Genomic DNA, 19457 nt, shown 5'->3' with positions numbered 1-19457 from the left:
AACTTTACTATAGGTAATGTACTAAAGGTGACAACAAATACTAAATATTGCCTGATTTTAGTACAGGTGAGAATGGCCTACTTGCACCGGAAGGTTGTGCTGTTAATTTCCTCAAAGGTTAATAGAGCAGTCCACAAATTTATATTAGGATGTATTTCTTGCCCACAGGCAGTCATGATGGCCATGTTTATCTGGCACATGGACAACAGTCATGTTGGGTTAAAAGTATTTACTTCTTGCACATCCAGTCTCGCCTTCGTGGGGCATTATGCTATTTCACTTTGTCAATGTGCCCAACATCCTGAGGGGCACAATCCCCTGGATTGAAATTTGTCGTAGAGCAGGGATGTATCCAGTAAAGTGTAGAGCAAGAGTGCTGTTGTTGTTGGTGGAACTGCTTTAGTATGTGAACTCATTTCACCAGTGGCATTTGACTGTGGGTGAAGTGGGGATTGTCCCTAATGATATTACATGTGGCTTCTTGGCCCTTGACTCAGCATTAGGCCATGGAAAGTAGAATCTTTGTGTGATGGCTGCTACAGTGTTTGAGATACAAAGCTCTCTCTATCACAGACCTTACCGCTTCGACTCGCTAAATTATCGGATACCTTCAAAGTATGCCACACAGCAGACTACATTCTGGTTAGTAACATGGAGGATAATCTTAATATCATTTTCAACTCTTCATCTTTGCACAGCAGCATGAAAAACAATTAAAAATAAGGTTTGTTTTCGGTTGTCAAATGTACATGCAATACGTTTTTTAAAAAACATTTACGGTTGCACAGGATTCTGAATTAGCGACAGCTCTGGAACCACATGCCTCTAGGTACATCTACAGGCTGCTTTCACTTCTGAGCAAAAACAAACTTCGTTATTTCAACCAACTCGACTAGTTGGTGCTTAACATCTGTCAAACGGGATTGTGCTCTTAAATGTTAATGTACGTAGGTTTTGCAACTGCAGATACATGAGGAGGTTTGCTTCAAAACTTGTTATAGTACATGTACAAAACATGCCTTGTGCAAATAAATACAGGTGACAATGCATGTTCAAAAGCAAAATACCATATGTCTGCATGTGTAACAACTTGTAAACTAAACACACTTGCAGGCTGGAGTTGAACAACTGATAATTTCCTTGTGTATTTGAAGTAACCATTCAAACTAAGCGGGTCAGTGATTGTAAAACAGTCTATGATGGGGCACAGCATCCCTGGACATAGGTTAGAGCCTCACATTTCAAGAGCACATTTACTATCAAGTCCAGAGGCCAGCATTTTCCATACATCTTTTATTGCTTACTCCATTCAAAATTCCAGAACTAGAACACAGCAGCCATCTTCCTCTTTTCACTGCAGCTCCTTGTAAGTTAAATATCTGTTTTATATATACATTAATAGGTTGTAGAAATAATGAGTTCCATTAATTTAATCTTGTTGTTTCGCTAAGTTTGAGGTTTAGTGGGTTTATTTATTTTCCCAATTTAACAGAACTTGTTTTTGGTAGGTCTTGCGGTTTGTAAAGAAAGAAAGTAAAAAAGGGGGTGGAGCGGTACTAGGGGGAATGTAATTGTTTTTGTGATTAACTTTCAATTTAATAATTTATATTCCATGAGTATTTAATTTTTTTCTGAAACTTACAAAAGCTTGAGCACAGCATTTAATTTACTTCAGAGGAACACACTTGCAACAATGCAACTGACCCGTGCACTGTCTGGAGGTCATGCAACGCTCCTGCTCTCTCTTAAGCAGCAGGAGGAAAGGAGACGTGGAAAGCTTTGAGAGTGGCGTGATGGAAAGTATCAAAAGAAGAGAAGTTTCCCTTGAGACAATGCTAAGTGAAGGTTACGATACCAAGCCTCACAATGTCATAAGTACATACAATAGAAACATATAGGTAGTTAAAAATTCATTTATTTTGAATAACTTAAAAACACAGGAGTAAATTTCACTAATCTAGATCCCTAGTCTTGAAACACGGTTAAAACAATACACACAATTGCGACCTGCACAATTGAGAAGAAAAGACAGAACAGGTACAACATGCAATTGTTGAATACAGTTTGTATATTCTGGCTCCGTTGTTGATAACACCAATATTGTATTGCTATGACATCAGCATATCAACTCTGGTGTTGGAGACTTGAATTATACCACTCTGTGCGTCGACGCGTTTCGGTGGGTTCTCCTTATAGTTACCACCTTTATCAAGACCAATGGTAATGGAAAGTGTCACATGTCTGTCAGCCATTTTACTTGAGGGCAAAGAAAATTAAAAATGTGTTGTGCTCCCACAGGTTCAGGCAAGAACCTGTGGAAGCGTGTCCGGAATGGACATTAATATTTAAGGGGCCACCGCTATCGGAGTCTCAATCACTGAATTTTTGAGATGCTGCAAGAGCACTGGATTTCTTTGGAGGTGGATCTTTTTGCTTCTCCATTCACAAGGTTGTTGAAGAGGTTCTATGATTTGAGGCACATTTCAGAATTGGTGGATGCACTAAAACAGGATTGGAGGGGGAAATGCCTATGCTGTTCCTCCATTTGCCATGATTCAAAGGGTTCTCCCACTAGTGAGGAAGGAGCGGTGTAAGCCTGTGCTACGGATTCCCTTCTGGGTGAAACAATCCTCATTTCCAGGGGTGATTTAGTTAGCAGAAGAGGAAATGTTTTTTAGAATTCATGTGAAAGGAGATTTGCTGATGAGCCCGGATTGCGAAAACATCCTGTGGTGGCCAAGAGAACTCTGAACCTTCTTGCAGAATTTCAGAGGTCGAGTCCAATTTGAAAGTATTTCAAAGGAGGCTCACAAACTGCTCAAGGAATGCTGGGGTCCAGGGATGACAAAGAGAAAGGTTGTAACAAAGAGGGCCTGGGTATGCTGTTGCATGGAATGGGTTTTGGATCCTTTGGAAGCTCATGCAACAGAAATATCCAATTTTCGGTCTCACTTATTTGGGAAAGGAATAATTTATGGGATGATTAATTGTTATAGGTCAGTGGTAGCAGCGGGTCACCGGTTAGTACATGGAAAATAAATAAAGATGTCTTGATTTGTAAGGAAGGTATCAAATTTGCAGCTGGAACAAAATCAGACTTTTTGTGGACTTTGATTCAGATTTTTAAGATGCTTAAGAGTTGGGCTTCTATTGGGTACTTATTATTATTTAAGGTGTCTGCTAAACTGCCAACGCTTTTCAGTATAGTCCCAGATGTAAAAGCATTTGTGGTAAGCAATCGTTTTTACAATCACAATGTTTCATATAACACAGAGGAGTGAAACTAGGTCTTCTGTGTCTTATCAGATATTCAACGCACATCCTCACTTATGTTTAGTGTGATGTTTGAAAGAATATGAAAGAAGGATGAGTGAATTTCGTAGGACGGTGTGTGACTGTTGTGGTTGTCTTATGTTAAGCCTGTAGGGTCAGTTTCCAAAGCAACTCTAGCCAGATGGGTGAAAGTGGTAATGAAAGAAGCAGGGATGTACAAGTGTCTTTTTGGTACAAGGGACCATGGCCAGTACAGTGTTTCGGTCAGGTGAATTTTCCAACTATCTCTTGAAGTCTGTCAGTTGTTCAAATGCAGGGGCGCTTACATGGTGTAACATGTGCGTTTAGTGGTTTTGAGAAGAGACGAACATCCATAATGCTAGCTTCTGGTCCTGACACAAAATGCAGATTCTCCAAGAGGTTGCATTAGGAGAATCTAGATTTCACTGAAGGCACAGAGACTATCATTTTCTGTCCCAGCTTGCCCTTACTAAGTCGCTGGAAATTAATGTTCAGAGTAATGCTTTGACTATTAAAAACAATATGATGTCCAAAGATTGAGTACACTTATTGTGGCTTGGATGTTTTCAGTTTATTATAATTATTTTATTTCATATTTTCTTTATCGAAATCTAGTGAGGTCTATTAATCAGTGAAGAAAGGAAGTTATTTTGTGTTACTTTTATTTTAGGACGTTCTTTTGTGTTACTTTTTTTAAATTATCGGGACAGCTTTTGAATATCTCAGAGCTGATGTAAAAAGGAAGATGGCAGTTGTGTCTGCGCTTATAAGGACTGTGGTGTCCTGGTTCTGGAATTTTGAATTTTGCTATTCGTTTCTTTAACACCTTGGCTGCTATGACTTTTCCCCTCCTGTGCTGTTGATGGAGAAGTCCCATTGTTAATGACGAGCTCAGCTCGTCATAAGCACAGCTCCAGTGTGCCTCATGACGAGCTGAGCTCGTCATGAGCATCGAAGGGGTTAATAGCTACATGGAGTAAACATTAACAGAATAATGTAAAATGCTACCACCCCCCGTTGTTATTAAAATCCAGATTCTCCCAACACAACCTCTTGGAGAATCTACATTCTCCAGAATGCATAACTGCTGAATGTTGAACATACTTCTATTCCTCTCATCTCACCCTCTCAAAATGCAATCACTATTTGTCTGACAGTTCTCCACAGCTCAATCCATCCTAATGGAATTTGTATTCAAACAAATTGGACCTAAACTTGATTTATGAGCTCAAAGGGCATGGCTCTGGCCTAACAGCGGCTTTCCGGAGCCATCAGCTATCTACTCCCATTGATAGGAGAAACATTCTCTGCAGTGCGTTTGCACCGGTGAGTGGAAATAATTTATGGATGAGTGAGGTTGAGTGATGAATGAGAAGTGGGGTTAAATTAAGAGTTTTGTAATGTATGCCCAGATGGGTTTTATTCAGAATGACTGAAGCACTTATGGTCTGGCAAAAAAAGGCACTTTGTTGGAACCGTCATGCTTGACATCATAATACGGCCTTTGTTTATTACAAGTATAATTCTGTTCAAAAGATAAATGTTGTTGAAATGAAATGTGATGTACATATCTTTTATTTTTATTCTTAGGTGGGATTGTTGCAATTGAGAAACATCCCTTAAGGAGAAAAATCTTTTTGTCCTGAAGAAGGTGGCCATATTCAATTGTGCTATCGAAACGCGTTGACGCCCACTTTTATGTTAAATTTGGTTTTAGTTAGCAGTTAGCGGTAGACCGAGATTCGATACCCATGCTCGGTGCTGTTTATACTGTTTCCGAATTAACAACTGAACGACAGATTTATTGTTTTTGGTTTCTCCTTTTTAGGCATATGATCTATTTCGCATTGGAGTAATTGTGTTTTTTATGTAGTGATCTTTTTAACCTGGATCTTCTGGTGGAGATTCCAATATTTCTACAGTTTTAAATGTATTAAAAATATATATTTTGATTATACTTGTTTTGTATGATTATAAGCGCTTTGAACATTCTGTGCCGAATGAGAGTGTAAGGGAATATGTATGTGGCTGTATATCGGATGTGAATTGTTATTTGCAGAGTCTCTCCAAAGGGTACATTTATTTTTAACAATTAAATTACTGGGAGCTCTATCCCTATGGAGCCTAGATCCCCTCTCCTTGATTTTTGAGGGCTAACAGCAGCTGTGTCTGTGAAAAAGCTGTAATCACCCTTCAACTCTGCTGTTCATCCCTCACATAAACTGAACAGCCAAAGAGACAATCTCCATCTGCGCATCTCAAGAAGTTGTAAAGATTTCTCAAAATCCCCAACAAAAATTCTGCATATGTACTAGGCTTCTGCCAACTAGACTGCTGAAATGGAGTACTGGCGGACATTAGAAATCACCACTTAACAGCAAGGCCCTCTACTGTCCATCTCCTCGTTCTCTAAGAGGGAATTAGTCACGTCAAAACCACCTTCAAATAACTTCACAGGCTCGTCGCGGAGCTCAGAATAAAGTCTGGGACTAGTTGCATCACTTACAAAGCAGTTAATATACACTGATCAACCTATATAGCTAATATCCTATACATTTAATGAGGCCTATGAGGTCTGAGAGGCAGAACCACACTACTGCTTGAAACTTCTAAACTCTACCACATTCCTGGGTTGGAAAAGCAGGTTGACTGAACGAACACCACTATGGGTCAGTGACCACCTAAGGAAGGTGAGCCAGCCAACTAAAAGGATTCCAAAAATGGCAGACCTTAGGGATAGAATAGCTGGGGGACACTTGGAGAGGGAGTAAATTGATAAGCTTTGAAGACCTCAAAATAGAGTACTCTATGTCAGATAAGGAGTTCCTACACTACTTGCAGTTACGACATGCACTAAAGAGACATGTAATAGACGGGGACAAATAGCAGATTATCCTCCACTTGAAGACAGGCAGCTCATGGATCCTTTGCTTGAAAAGGCTGTTTCATTGGTATATAAAAAGATAATGAACAAATCCCCTGACCCCTTGATTACTCTTAGGGAGGCCTGGACAAGAGACTTGGAGACAGTGGAAGATGATAATTGGACAGAGGCGATACAGAGTCCAAGGGAGAGATTCTGGCTGATACAGTTGCGTATACTGCACAGATCATACACCTCCAAAGTGCTTCTGCACCGGATCGGGCGCAGTGGCACTGACCAGTGTACACAGGAATGTGGGGAAGCTGGCACATTCTTTCATATTTTGTGGTCTTGCCCTAAGTTACAACAGTTTTGGAAGGAAGCCATACATATCATGACAGATGTAATTGAGCCAGAAGTCCCATGCAAGGCCAAATGGCATATTCTTTGTGGGAAGGGAGTGGGAGGGAAGCCAACCACAGTGTGGCGCGAAATGGCAGGAAGATCTGGACTGGTGCTGCGACGCTGAAAAGGTGGTGTTCCAGGGGAGGGGGTGCCCAAAGAAATGGGACAAAAGATGGGGAAGCTGGATACAATACAGAGGAATTTTCCTGTCGGCTATAGCTGTGTGTAGGAGAAACAGGAGAGACTATGCACGGTAACACACTGAAATGTACTAAACCTTGCCTTGTTATGATGATCTTGCTTTGTATGCAAAAGGATGTAAAAAAAGCGAACTTTGTAACAATACAAATGTACAGAGTGTACTTGTTGACTGTCATGCTGCCAGGTTTTGTTCACGTAATAAACAGATTGACAATGAAACTCCTAAACTCAAATTAAACGTTCCGGCAAACCTTCTCTGCTACTACACTATCCAACTGGAGCTCTCTTGCTACTGATCTATAAACTGCTGCCACTAGATTCAGGGAAACGTAAAAACATATCTGTTTCACATACACCCAAACAATAGACCACTGGCTGACTGAAATAACTTAAACATTTTTTAAAGCAGATTATTTTTATCTCCCTCCATTTTTCTACCTATGTAATTTACCTTTTTTTGATTTCTTTTTTCTTATTTTTCTACTGTTAACCCCTTTGATGCTGGCCCGTTTTCGCCGCTGTGCGGTAAACAAACGAACAGGGCGGGGCCGTGACGAACCCCAGCCGTCATCCGCACACGAGCACCGCGGAGCGTGACGGCTGGGGTTCGTCACCAGCATGCAAGGGGTTAAGTATCCTAGTGCCTTATGACTAAGGATTGCAATAGATAGTTGTAAAATAAAATAAGTAGAATGGAGTGCACTATTGTACTTGAACGCACTCCTACCTCAAACCTCTGTTCTTTAAGCAGTCCTAGCATCACTGCCTGTTCAACATTTAGAGCTATGCACCTATTTGACCATAGTAAATTCAGCCTTCTTGTTTACCTGCTTAGTTTCAGGATTGAAAACACCTATCTATCACTTGCATTGTAAATAATAATTTGTAAACTGATCTACCCATAGTATTAAACACTGTTGATACTTCCTCAGTTTTGTAGCCAACAAGTCACAACGTGAACGTCCGTACCCACATACGAGCAACATAGCTTAGCACAGGGGTGTACTAAAGGTTGCATATCTTCAGTTCTTTTATTAAAGCATTTTGGGGCAGGGTTGCACTGCAGGGAGAACAATTTTGTGGGTGCAAAACAAGTCTTTAGAAATACCGGTTGCTAGTTCAGCGTCGCTGCCCTCACCATTCCTGCAGTGTTTTTACAATGCTGCTGATGTCTTTCTTTGGGATGTCTCTGCCGATGCAGAAGTCCACCTCCAGCATCTGCTTACACTGATCCAGCTTCCCCTGAATGATGTCTGTGTACACTGCTTCAATGATCAAATCCTCCAGCTCCCGCAGGTTTTGCATATCCAAGTCTTTCAGCAGCACAGCATACGGAATGCACTGAAAGAGAAAAAGCAGGAGACATAATTATCACAGTAAGGCACAAATAATAAATCACAGCAGACGACTATCATTTCAGTTTATACAAATGTGTGAGTTTCATCCAAAAATAACCACAAAAATCAAATTGTTAAGTTTTACAGTCCAAAAGGCAATACAACCAAGCAAATTAACAAAATGTTTTAAAAAAACAAACTGTTTACCAAAGAATGACTGTATACCAAACTAATCGAATTCAGGAGAGAAGACAGAATTCTACTATTGTTGCTGAAATAAATATGTAACACCTTACAGAGTAGCACTAAAAGGATCATTGTTTCACTGTATTACCATTGAATCGACTGCTATTTGAAGTGCAATTCCACTTAAGATGCCTTGGCGAATTTCAGAATCGGACAAAGCCTCGTCAGGCCTTGAAAAATCTGCCTGCCCACTCGCTATGTTGAGTCAGATTTTATTAGGTCGAGCTATATTTACGACCTACTCGCCCATCCTGGCGAGTTAACAAAGAACAGTTGCTCTGTTTAGTCAGAAAGTGAAGGTGCAATAAAGATAAATGCTTTCAGCTCTTGTTTTTATCTTGCCACATTTGCTCTGTGTTCAGAGACAAAGATGAGAAGTCAGTTTACAATTATTTTCCTTCTCCGACTGCAAAGTTCCAGGATTTTGTAAAGCGAACTGTCTGACCTGCTGTATAAATTGTGAAATGAAAGGCTGTCGGGTATCAGGGTTTTCCTAACAAAACTTTAAATAGCTAATAATTCAATTGTACGAACATTTCAAAATCATTTTCAGTAGTTGTGTAAGCCCATTTTTTGTACTTCTGTGTGATGAAAAAAATATTTTTAATAGGATGAAAACAAATTAGAACACTTGGTGATGTGCAAATGAGAAATATGTTTTCTGCAACCCAATGGTCACTGATAATTGTTAATACACTATATAATTTTATCAGTAAAGCTGCAAGGTATTGGAAAGGTTTTTGGCCACTTCTTGGAAATTGAGTTTTTGTAAATGACAGTGCGCTGCCACTTCATGCTTTAGCATTATATTTATTAAATGTGTGCTAAAATATGAACTGAGAAACACTCCAGCCCCTGGGCCATTATGGCAATGCTATTAGTAAACTGAGAGGCAAGTCGGGAATCATGTGTACTCTATGTGTGGGACAGATTCCCATCACACAAGTAGCAAATCTTTAGTCTATTTAATCAAACAAAATAGTCTTGTTTTGTGCAGCAGATATGCTGAACTTGCATGTTTGAAGTTGCACTCATATGTGAGAATGAAGAAAAATGTGACTCTGTAAAATAAAATATTTGCCAATCATCAGACAATTTGAGACTAGTTTATGGGTCAAGTACATTACAGCTAGGTCAAGTACATTATTCACGTTACTCGACCGGCAGGCCTAGTAAAAGTTTTATGATTTTTTTTAGGCCTGCTTGTACAGATTAGCGTAACTCAATCTCAAACACGCAAACATTTTAGAGCAGAAGCATGGGAGATTTTGAAAAGAAAAAAAAAAGTCAGGGGAATGTATTTTGCTCATTTACTTATATTGAAGCAAGGCAATTTAAGGCGTGAAACAACTGAATTAAAGCAATTTTTGAATGAGTGCATCCCCCAGATAAGCGCATCTACACCACAATGGTCCACGCAAACTGGCCCCAATAAAGCTCAAATGGCCAGAAGGGTGCACACAATCATAAAAAAACATAAAATTAGATTCCACATGGAGTTAGGAACATGCAGCCAATCAGGTCACAGCACATGCGCCCCTCATGGCGGACTTCTGGACACACTGCCCACGTTGTGTGCAAGCACGATCGAGGCCCACCTGCACTTGCTATCACTGACCTTTTATTCACAACTCCAAAGACAAGGCATGCATTCTTTTACCAAACAAGGATCGCCAAATGTACTTTTATGACGCACAAAACTGTATAAAAAAATAAAAAAAATTCGCTCGGACTGACTATTTTAAGACAGTCCTCAGACCTGTTTCTTTCAGCTGTACTCCAGGGCCGAAGTGTTTAATTACACCAACAGTTCCTGTTTTGACAAATGCCTCTTGTCTTTTGTTTCTTCAAGGTAAATTCAAATTTGAGCAGAAATTCTTTCAACCAATCTGTGCATAAGAGGAACAGGAAGGAATCCTCTAACGAGGCAGAGATTCTATCTGAAGAATAGTCAGAGTTTATTATCGCAATCTGAAGTTAACTCTTTCAATAACTCTGCAATGGACACTCAACCCATAAACAAAGGTGTTGGAAATTTGCCATTTCTGCAAGGTCATCCCTAATTTCTTTTGGCCTTTTTGCTGAACCTGCTTGGGCTCCTCCTTATAACAAGACGAAATTGGCATACCAGATTGTCATATTTATCTGATCTGTAAATCCCTATTATAATGGTACCCACAGGGTACCCAGGGCTTCAAGTTAAAATGACACCAGTTGACTGCAGCACTCATGGTGCCACCCACTGCTGTGACAAGTCAAACATGACTTCAGGCTTGCCACTAGCAACCTGACTGTGCAGATTTAAACTGCACATTTGACCTGTCAAAATAACACCTTTGACAGTCCTAAAATCTTCCTTTTAAATATATCTATGCCACCCTAAGTAAGCCTTAAGGAAGGGTGTACGACATTTAAAAATAGGAAATGTATAGGTGAATGTTAAACACGTCTTTACAGTGACTAGCCCCTCAAAGCTATTTTCACAGTATCAGGGTTGGCTGTTCCATAGGAAAGTACTGGGGTACATTATTAAGTTTAATAAATTCTATCTCTGCCTAGGAACCAGCTAGAGAAATGTTTCAAGGACTCTTTTGAACTAGTTAAACAAAATCCAATTTAATAGTAAAGTAGAATTGTGTCTACCTACTACAGAAAAGGTACTTTAGAAAAGTTACCTTTTGCCTGCCTAAAGCCTCTGGAAGTCTTTCAGTAAGTATTCATCTGTCACCTGGTAGCTTGATTGCAACCTTGAGGTGAGGAGTGACCTGCTCCCAGGAGCAAAGAAAAGGCTGACCGAATGAGCAGAGATGATGCATCTAAACCTAATAGAATATGAATGGGAGGCAGTAGGATCCTCTTTGACATTGAAGGTCAAGTCCTGCATAAATGTCACATCCTGCTTGACCGGTCTGCTGCAGTTTTTCATGACACTTGGGGCAAACTTCAGAGAGCCTCCCCTGACAGGCAAATGTTAGCTGACGCTAAAGGGAGGACCCTTCTGTTGTCTCCTCAGCCTGTGTGGTTCCAATCACAAAGGACTTCTCTTCCTGTTTGGCAAGTCTGCTGAGTTTACATATTACATTTGGGGTGCACTTCAAAGAAGAGAAATTGAAAGACAATTGAAAGACAAAACACTTTGGGGTCCATTATGATGTGGGGTGGATGGCCACCACCATGCGGGAGGTGGCCAGCCGCCCTACATCATACCCCGGCCGCCACTAATATGGCGGGGGGACCCCGGCGGACGGCAAGACCATCCGCCTGTTTTCCACCGGTCACACAAGTGACCGGGCAGAAAAGGGAACTGATATGGTGGTGGTGTCTGATAGATACTGCCATCCAGATTAGGAAAGCAGCCTTTCCGTGGCGGCATTGCCGCCACAAAAAGGCATGCAGTTGACTGATTTTGGAGGGAGGAGTGAGGGGGCCACATGGGGGGTACCTATGGTACACCCCTGCATTTGCATGGGCGGCGTGGCCGGCGTCGTGCGTGCCTGCCACGTTGTGCATGCAAATACACACGTGCCTTTTTTGTATTGCAGCGGGTGCTGCCGACAGCACTGCCCGCTGCAATACAAAAAATGCGGGACTGTCGCATGCATGGAGGGCGGTCGCATTTCCCGGGGCTATGGCGGGTGGACAAAGTCCGCCCGCCATGCTAATCAGCCCCTTTGTGTGTACCCACTGTCTGGTTCCTTAAAGCTCAGCTTTTCAGTCTATGTCTGAGTTTTCAGGGGGGTTCTCGGACAGTCAAAAACTGGATTTTACTGTTGGACGTAGGAGGACACCAGAATTACCATAGTCCACACCTCCATACATCACCAGCCCTCAGAGCCCAAGTGTTGTGCAGCCGAAGAACTTGGCCACCTTGAAAATGCCCAAAGTGGGTAGGGTTCACTCTGGAAACCCTTGCTCAATTGGTTACGGTATCCCCAGGGGTCATTCCCACCCGCTAGCTTGTGGCAGACATGAATGTGACCCCTCCAGGCACCCACTTCTGGACCCAAGGGAGAAGAGGATTGAACCTGCTGTCTGAAACCTGAGAAGAGCCTGGGAGGACTGAACCTGCTCCCTCTCCTGTACCAAGAAGTGGACTCTCAGGGTCATAACACTGACCCCCCTGTTCAAGCTACATGGACACAACAAGCTGCAAGAGGCCTTTTCCGGCAGCTGCCCAGTGGCAACTGGACCCGGACTGGATCCAGCCGTTTGGCCTTTGCCTGCCACCCTGTATGCTTTTAAGTGCCTCCTCTAAGGCCCTAGGCGACTTTAGAAATGTATTCCTGTGATGGGTTATGACTTAAGGGACTAAAGTCAAAACAAAGTCTGTGACCAGGATAAACCTGGTTAGTGTATCCGCCTACACTTCATCAAGGTCAAAGCCCAAATGAGCCTACGTCCTGTTCTTCCACAACCATTGACGTTATGGAGCTTTGGGGGTCTTGTTGCTATTTCTACTTCAAAATTTAAAACAAACATATCTCCGGTTCCCCTTTTTGGAGTTTTGTCATTATGGTGTCAGGTATATTAAGGTTCACTCTATTCTTCTAATTCGTTTTGTGATTTTTATTGTATTGCATCTCAACTTTATTACTGGTTTAGTACAGCGACATACTTTACACATTGCCTCTACGTTAACATGTGAGCTACCAGGTGTTTAGCTCAGGTTTATTTAGTGACTTTACTAATTGATTATTACTTGAGGTGGGTACTTACCTGCCTCATCTAATAACCGATTTTCTTAAAAAGGTTGTTTTCCAGAGGAAGTGACTGCAGGGACGCTTATTCAACTAGTTAATTTGAATGTTTTTTCTTTATATCCATAGATTCATTTCTATCCTTCCAAGAGAGAGATAGCAGGCAAGCATAAAGATCTAGTACAAAGTGTGCTTTTCTACATCCAAGTACAAATCGAGTGCAAAATTGGCCATTTCCCAGAGGATGTGTTCTTTACGTCAGGACTTGAGAAGGGTATAAAAAAACACAATTACAAAAACAAATGCGCACACAAACAGTGAGCATCACAATGATCACAGACTCTGCTAATGGTTGAGTTCTCCTTGAATATTCTAGATTTCTGAAACATGCACATTAGCAGTTTTGCTGACCCTAAATATGGAAAATTAACCACATAATTTCACTTTACATTTCCGTGTAGAGGGAATGAGCGCAGAAATGTTAAAGAAGCAATTACTGTAGCCAATAAGTGAGGATGTTGCGCCGCAATGGCAGTTATTGACAAGCAAAACTGCCAGCATCGATTTAGGTACTCATTTGTTTTAATAGCTCAGCTGGGTTGCAGGTTGTGCTGAGCAATGGTCACCTTCATAATAATAGATATAAGGAAGAAAACCACCAAAGCCAAGTCATTCTCACACCTAGTCATTTTTACCTAATGTAACTGATGAAAGTGCATTGTCCGGGTTAAATGTTGCAAAGGAAAGCCTGAGGTAAAGGCCCAGGGACCAGAACTTCCACTGAGAAAAGTGTGCATTGGGTAAACATATGTGAGCGAGATGAGGCCCTGGAATCGGAGCCAGGGACTGAGACAAAGGGGGAACTGCATATTTAAGGGGGTGACATGGGGGAAAAAACTGTCCAAAACTATATTATAATTACAGGGAAAAAATGGGAAAAGACAGGTAAAAAGAAAAGAATGGAGACATAATGGAGAGAAAAGTTAAGTCAAAATTAAAATAGAGACAAGAAAGTGAAAGTGGGGTTAAGGGCAATTCCATCGTAATTAAATAAAAAGAAAAGCAGTGGTGTACACCACACACCGTCATGATAAAGGACAACATAGAGATTAACATTTGAAAACAATGTAATTAGATAATACAAAAACAGTTAAAACAGAAGAAACCAGAAATGAATCAACTCGTAATTAATTCCACAGTAATTAATGGACCCATTTTTTGCACATGGAAGTATTTTAACTAGCCTGTTCCCTGAACACTCACGAACATTCAAAATAAAACATGGGGAGTAAAGTGTACTTTTCTTATTATTTTGCATAACGTCTAAGAAACATTAATATTATTATTCATTGTTGCTTCACAGATTTTGCCTCCGTTTCGTAATGTTTTCAAAATTTCGCACAGATTTTAGTAACAATATGATCCCTGACCCCTTCGCACTGAACACGGTTACACAAGTGTGCGCAGTTACAAAACAAAACGGGGTGTAGTCCTCACTAACACAAACATGGGCATTTTACAACATGTTCCTTTTGACAGTTCGGACATTTTTCTTTTTTCATACTATCATGGAATTACAATATCTAAGTTTTTTTTTATTGGAGCACATTAAAAGCAGACTGCAGCGGGTTGAGTAAATTGCGAATTCCAAGATCAAGTTAACTGAACAGCAGTCACTGAGGTGTCCTGTAGAAGAAGAGAAGGTGGAGAACTGGGCACTAGCTGGACAGAGGAGGGATTAGCGGTTGGATTCTTGAGGAGGGTATGACAACTGCTGATGGATATTATTGTTAGAAAGCAGAGGAGAGTAAAGAGTGTTTGAAAAGGAGAAGGATAGTAATCTAGAGGAAGGACGAAGATGTGATGGCTAAAGAGGGTTAACCAACTTGAGTACTGGGATAATCTCCATGAATTTACACCAGGACAATAATTGCTGGCTCATGTTCATTCACAGTGTCTTTCTGTAGTTTCTGAGCGGTGAGACAGCATACGCCTATCTGAGGATTTTCACAGAATAATTACTGTAGGGGTTTTAGAGTATTTCTAGTGGCTGTACCAAAAAAATCCCAATAGATTTCCCACAGAGTATGGCAGAAAGTGTGAATAGTTCTTGCAAGCAAGCACAGAATATGTTCAACAGTGTGCAGGGCGCAACAAAGCAAGGAGTTCAGAGATGACCGAGGGCGTGCAAAGTGTGGGTTAGGTCATGTAATGCAGGCAATGAGGTGCTGGTGCTAGAAAGCAGACTTTGAAGCACTGAGAGTGGGGTTAGAATCTCATCTTTGGCATTTGAACATACGGGGCTCGTCACTTCATTACTCTGTGCTTAAAATTGTAAACACAAGGGTTCTTGAGAAATATGCATATCCGTAACAATGGAATTTACAGAGTAAATGTCCTGCATACCGGTTGCCTTCCATCCTGGTTTTTGTAGTGTGAGATAAACCAGCCCCTAGACACATGACACTGTTCTCTAAACATCACCTGAAGTTTAAATCACCTCTGCTGCAATAATGTTCTTGGTGAAATGCTCCAATGCCTGGAGGAGTGCACACAATATCAGCAGAGGCTAATGTACACAGGACGTGGGAGTACCCGGCTTAGCTCAGGGCAGGCAACATGTGGCTGAGGGTGCAGAGCATGGCTAATAAATTGAAGAGTGTGAGATATGGGCTCCTGTACGACTGAGGTTCAGCTGTCAGTTAAAAAGCATAGATTTGGTCTCAATGTTTTTGTTTTTTTTAAATACCATAATAATACGGTCACCATACTGTTGATACAAATTCCTGAAAAACACACAGGTACAAAAACCCAGAAGATTACTGGTGGTGATATATTTCATTCTAAACTTGCTAAATGCAAACATTTGCCCATCTCACTGGAAACCTTTGTGAAAGACACTTAAACTCTGAGAAAACATTTGCAAAAACAACAGTTGACGGACAGAATGCAGAACAATGCCATACATTCACCCCAGTACAGAGATCTGGGACTAAATCCATCAGGTTTTTGCTCACCATGCCACGCCAGCTTGAACCCAGCCATATGCAAATCAGTCTTGACCCTGTGCCTCATGGGAACAGTCCAGCCCGAACTGCCAAGCCAGGTCCTCCCTGGACTGGAAACAAGCATCCTAGGACCGGTTTCGGGTTTTCACCTAGGCGGCAAATTCCGTTCCGCTTGCAGAATTTGCGAAATTTGGGTAATTTTGCGTTCTGCGGATAACGTGAAATTGCCCAAAATTCTGCGTTCCGCGATTTCACGAAATGTTTTGCCTGTTCGTGTTCTCAAATGCGTGTTCACAAGATATTTCCCCCCCGAGCATGCAAACAGCGATTGCGAACAGTAAAAAAGCATTGCGAACAAGCAATTCCGCGTGTTCGCGGAATTTCTGCGTGTTCGCGGAGATTTCTTACCGTTTCGCAGCGATTTGCGTAACACGAGTACGCAAATTCCGCCCACCCCTACTTTCACCCCTCTTCAGCCAGGATAGCTTGATTCCAGTGGCATGGAGAGCACGGGACCCACATCTGGGCATACCCGTCCCACTCGGGGTTACAAATGCAAAAACAACAGTTGATGGACAGAATGCAGAACAATGTTATACGTTCACCTCAGTACAGATATCTGGGCCTAAATCCATCATTGTTTTGCTCACCAAGCCAATCCAGCTTGAACCCAGCCATATGCAAATCAGTCTTGACCCTGTGCCTCATGGGAACAGTCCAGCCCGAACTGCCAAGCCAGGTCCTCCCTGGACTGGAAACAAGCATCCTAGGAGGGGTTTCAGGGTTTGCATATGGCTGGGTCCAAACTGGGGCGGCATAGTGGGCAAAAGAACGATGGATTTAACCCAGATCTTTTGACTGGGGAGAATGTTTACATTGTCAGCATTCCGTCCATCATTTGTTTGCTGTAACACTTTTCGCCCTAAGTGGGATGGGTATGCCCAGACGTGGGTCCCTTGCTCACTGCGCCACTGGATTCAAGCTAGCCTGGCTGAAGAAGGGTGAGTCAACCAGTCCCGGGATATTATTAATAAAAAATAAAAAAAAAAATACAAAATTGTTGTGCATTTTAAAAAGAGGGGAATGGACACTATTATTGTATACACTAGCCGCAAACAGCGAATCCATTAGTTCTTGTATTAATGTTATTTTAATTGTGTCATCAGCTCGGATCGGTATTTTCACATCAGCCGATATGTGTCACTCCAGCAAGTGAGTACGAAATCTTTCAAGCACATTGCCATATTGGTTTGAGCTAAACAGGCCACTTTGTTCACAATGCCACAGCTTCAGTTTAATTGCGTGTGACGGTTTGTAGCAATCAGTTTTGAAGCAGCAATCCAGAAACTTATTAAGAGCATGAAAATCCTGTTGGTTATTTACAGCATGCCGTCGATCAGTCAGCGGTTCGTGCCACTCGTCTGAAAAGGATCCTTCTCATCTTGCTCTCTTCAAACTATATACGTAAATTCTGAGTGTTGCGGCTCAACAGAGAGAAAAGACAAATACCTGACCTGAACAGTAACTAAACCAGAAAACCAGTGCACTTTTAACAGTTTTTGCCTAACAGAACTTTGATCTGTAGGGCTACGAGAATCAGCATATCTTGCTCTTTTTAGAAAGAAAGATAGGTCAGTGGAAAAGAAGACATTACCACTGGATCCAGAATCAACAAATAAGTTGTAAGGCGACATCATCTCCTAGAAAATTCTCCTAACCAGTTCATGGTAAGAGAGTGTTAGCAGCAATTTAACAATGTGGGGTAAATGGAATGTTAAGATACACATCTGAAATAAGATATCCTTTTCTAAATCTGTGCTGAAGGTAAAAAATAAACAGACTGCAAGCACATGGCACACACATACAACACATAAATATTACTTTAAACTTGCAGCAGAATAGAATATGTGCCGGGGGTATTTAAGGCCATGTCCAATACCTTCATGCGGGCGGCGAGGCTAACAATCGTCAAGTGTCTCAGCTTGTTCTTCTGGACTGTCGAAAGCTCTGGCAGGCTGCTTTTCAAAGCTGCATGGGGAATACAAAACCACAATTTATTTCCTTGTAATAGTGCCTATGAGTTGTGCGCACAGCGCTGGCCACTAGTTCCTGCATTGCAGGTTTCTAAGTGCTACAGTGCAGTTCACCAAGCCCTACAGTGCAAATCATCACTACAAGATCCACTTGAGGGGCCAGGCCGCTAACAGTTAAATTATTCAGAAAATTTGCATCCAAGGCACCCTCTGTACCCTAAAGCAACTTTAGCAAACTTTGCACAGTTTCACCTAATAAATCGTATGGGTTTGCTAGGTTTTCCTGTATTAAAATTATCTTTTGGTTTAGAGAATGTGAATGTACACAGTGCTCCCAGAGCAGCGAGGTAAGTTCGCAACTGCAAAGTAGCTGTGATAAATCCAGTTGTGTCAAGTGACTAATAAGTGTATTAACTGAATACATTGCATTGATTTTCCCTTACTAACACTTCATTTAAGTTCTTAAATGATCTATTTAGACGTTATTTTATCACGTCAAGGAAAATCCAGCTACTAACATTTATGAATTTTAAAATGATGGTCAGTGTTATTGTTCATGCTTGTACACATGACACAAATGTATATTCAAAATAGCTCTTACTCTGCAATAAAACATTGTTAGTAGGACAATGGCAGTGAGTCAGGTGTTTTTTTTTTTTTTAGACAATACTGCTGCCCTTCAAGAGTTTTGCACACTTGCAACAAAGAATCGCTGGTGAAACTGAAAAGTCATGTAAATGGTCCTACTTTCACAACAAAATGGAGAGAACAACAACTCCTTCACCCCCAACCCATTTGCTATATAAGGGATGACGAACTACACGTGCTGTTTTTCTGCCCTGCCTATAGTAGATCAAGAAAGTACTGGTTAGTTCCTATGTGTAGGAATCTTGGTTTTAGACACTGCTTACAATCATATAGAATCCTGAAAACAAGCACTCTCCACTACATCGTATTTGCACTTGCAAAGTTTTTAATGGCTATGTGGTGGAAAAGGAGTAACATTCTGAAAATGTTAAATCATTAGTTGGAAATTAATTGTAATATCAGGTCTGGAATTTTATGTATTGTCACACATATTGTACTACTGTGTCTTTCCTTCCCTGCTGTTTTTACACTGTAATTTGACATGTGATTTTACTGTTCTCTTTTTGCTGCATCTTTTATGTTCTTGATGGCCGAAATAAAGAACGATTGGATTGGATATAAGGGATGCATAATTGTCCCTTAACATAAAAAAGTGGCAATATGACCACAAGTGGGTAAATGGCAATGTAAATGTACAGGAATTTATATAGCGCAAATCACCGAGCGGTTTCTAAGCGCTTGCTTAGGGAACCCGTCCTGGTATTCCCCTGTGAGATAACCCTGGC

The 19457-nt window shown here is 41.2% G+C and overlaps 1 protein-coding gene across 4 annotated transcripts in view; it reads right to left on the bottom strand.

The window, feature by feature from the left end:
- The window catches only part of COPS7B (COP9 signalosome subunit 7B), a 48153-nt gene that overhangs the window by 8718 nt on the left and 19978 nt on the right, over nt 1-19457 (bottom strand). For all 4 annotated transcript variants that reach the window (XM_078668175.1, XM_078668178.1, XM_078668176.1 and 1 more), the window contains 2 exons: nt 17991-18079; nt 7902-8104 (listed from right to left, as the gene is read on the bottom strand). In XM_078668175.1, the coding sequence (XP_078524301.1) occupies nt 7902-8104; nt 17991-18079 (292 nt within the window). The remainder of the gene's footprint in view (nt 1-7901; nt 8105-17990; nt 18080-19457) is intronic.

This window comes from Lissotriton helveticus, chromosome 11 (assembly GCF_964261635.1).
Source record: "Lissotriton helveticus chromosome 11, aLisHel1.1, whole genome shotgun sequence".
Lineage (NCBI taxonomy): Eukaryota > Metazoa > Chordata > Amphibia > Caudata > Salamandridae > Lissotriton > Lissotriton helveticus.
This window is presented reverse-complemented; position numbering and strand designations above follow the sequence as displayed.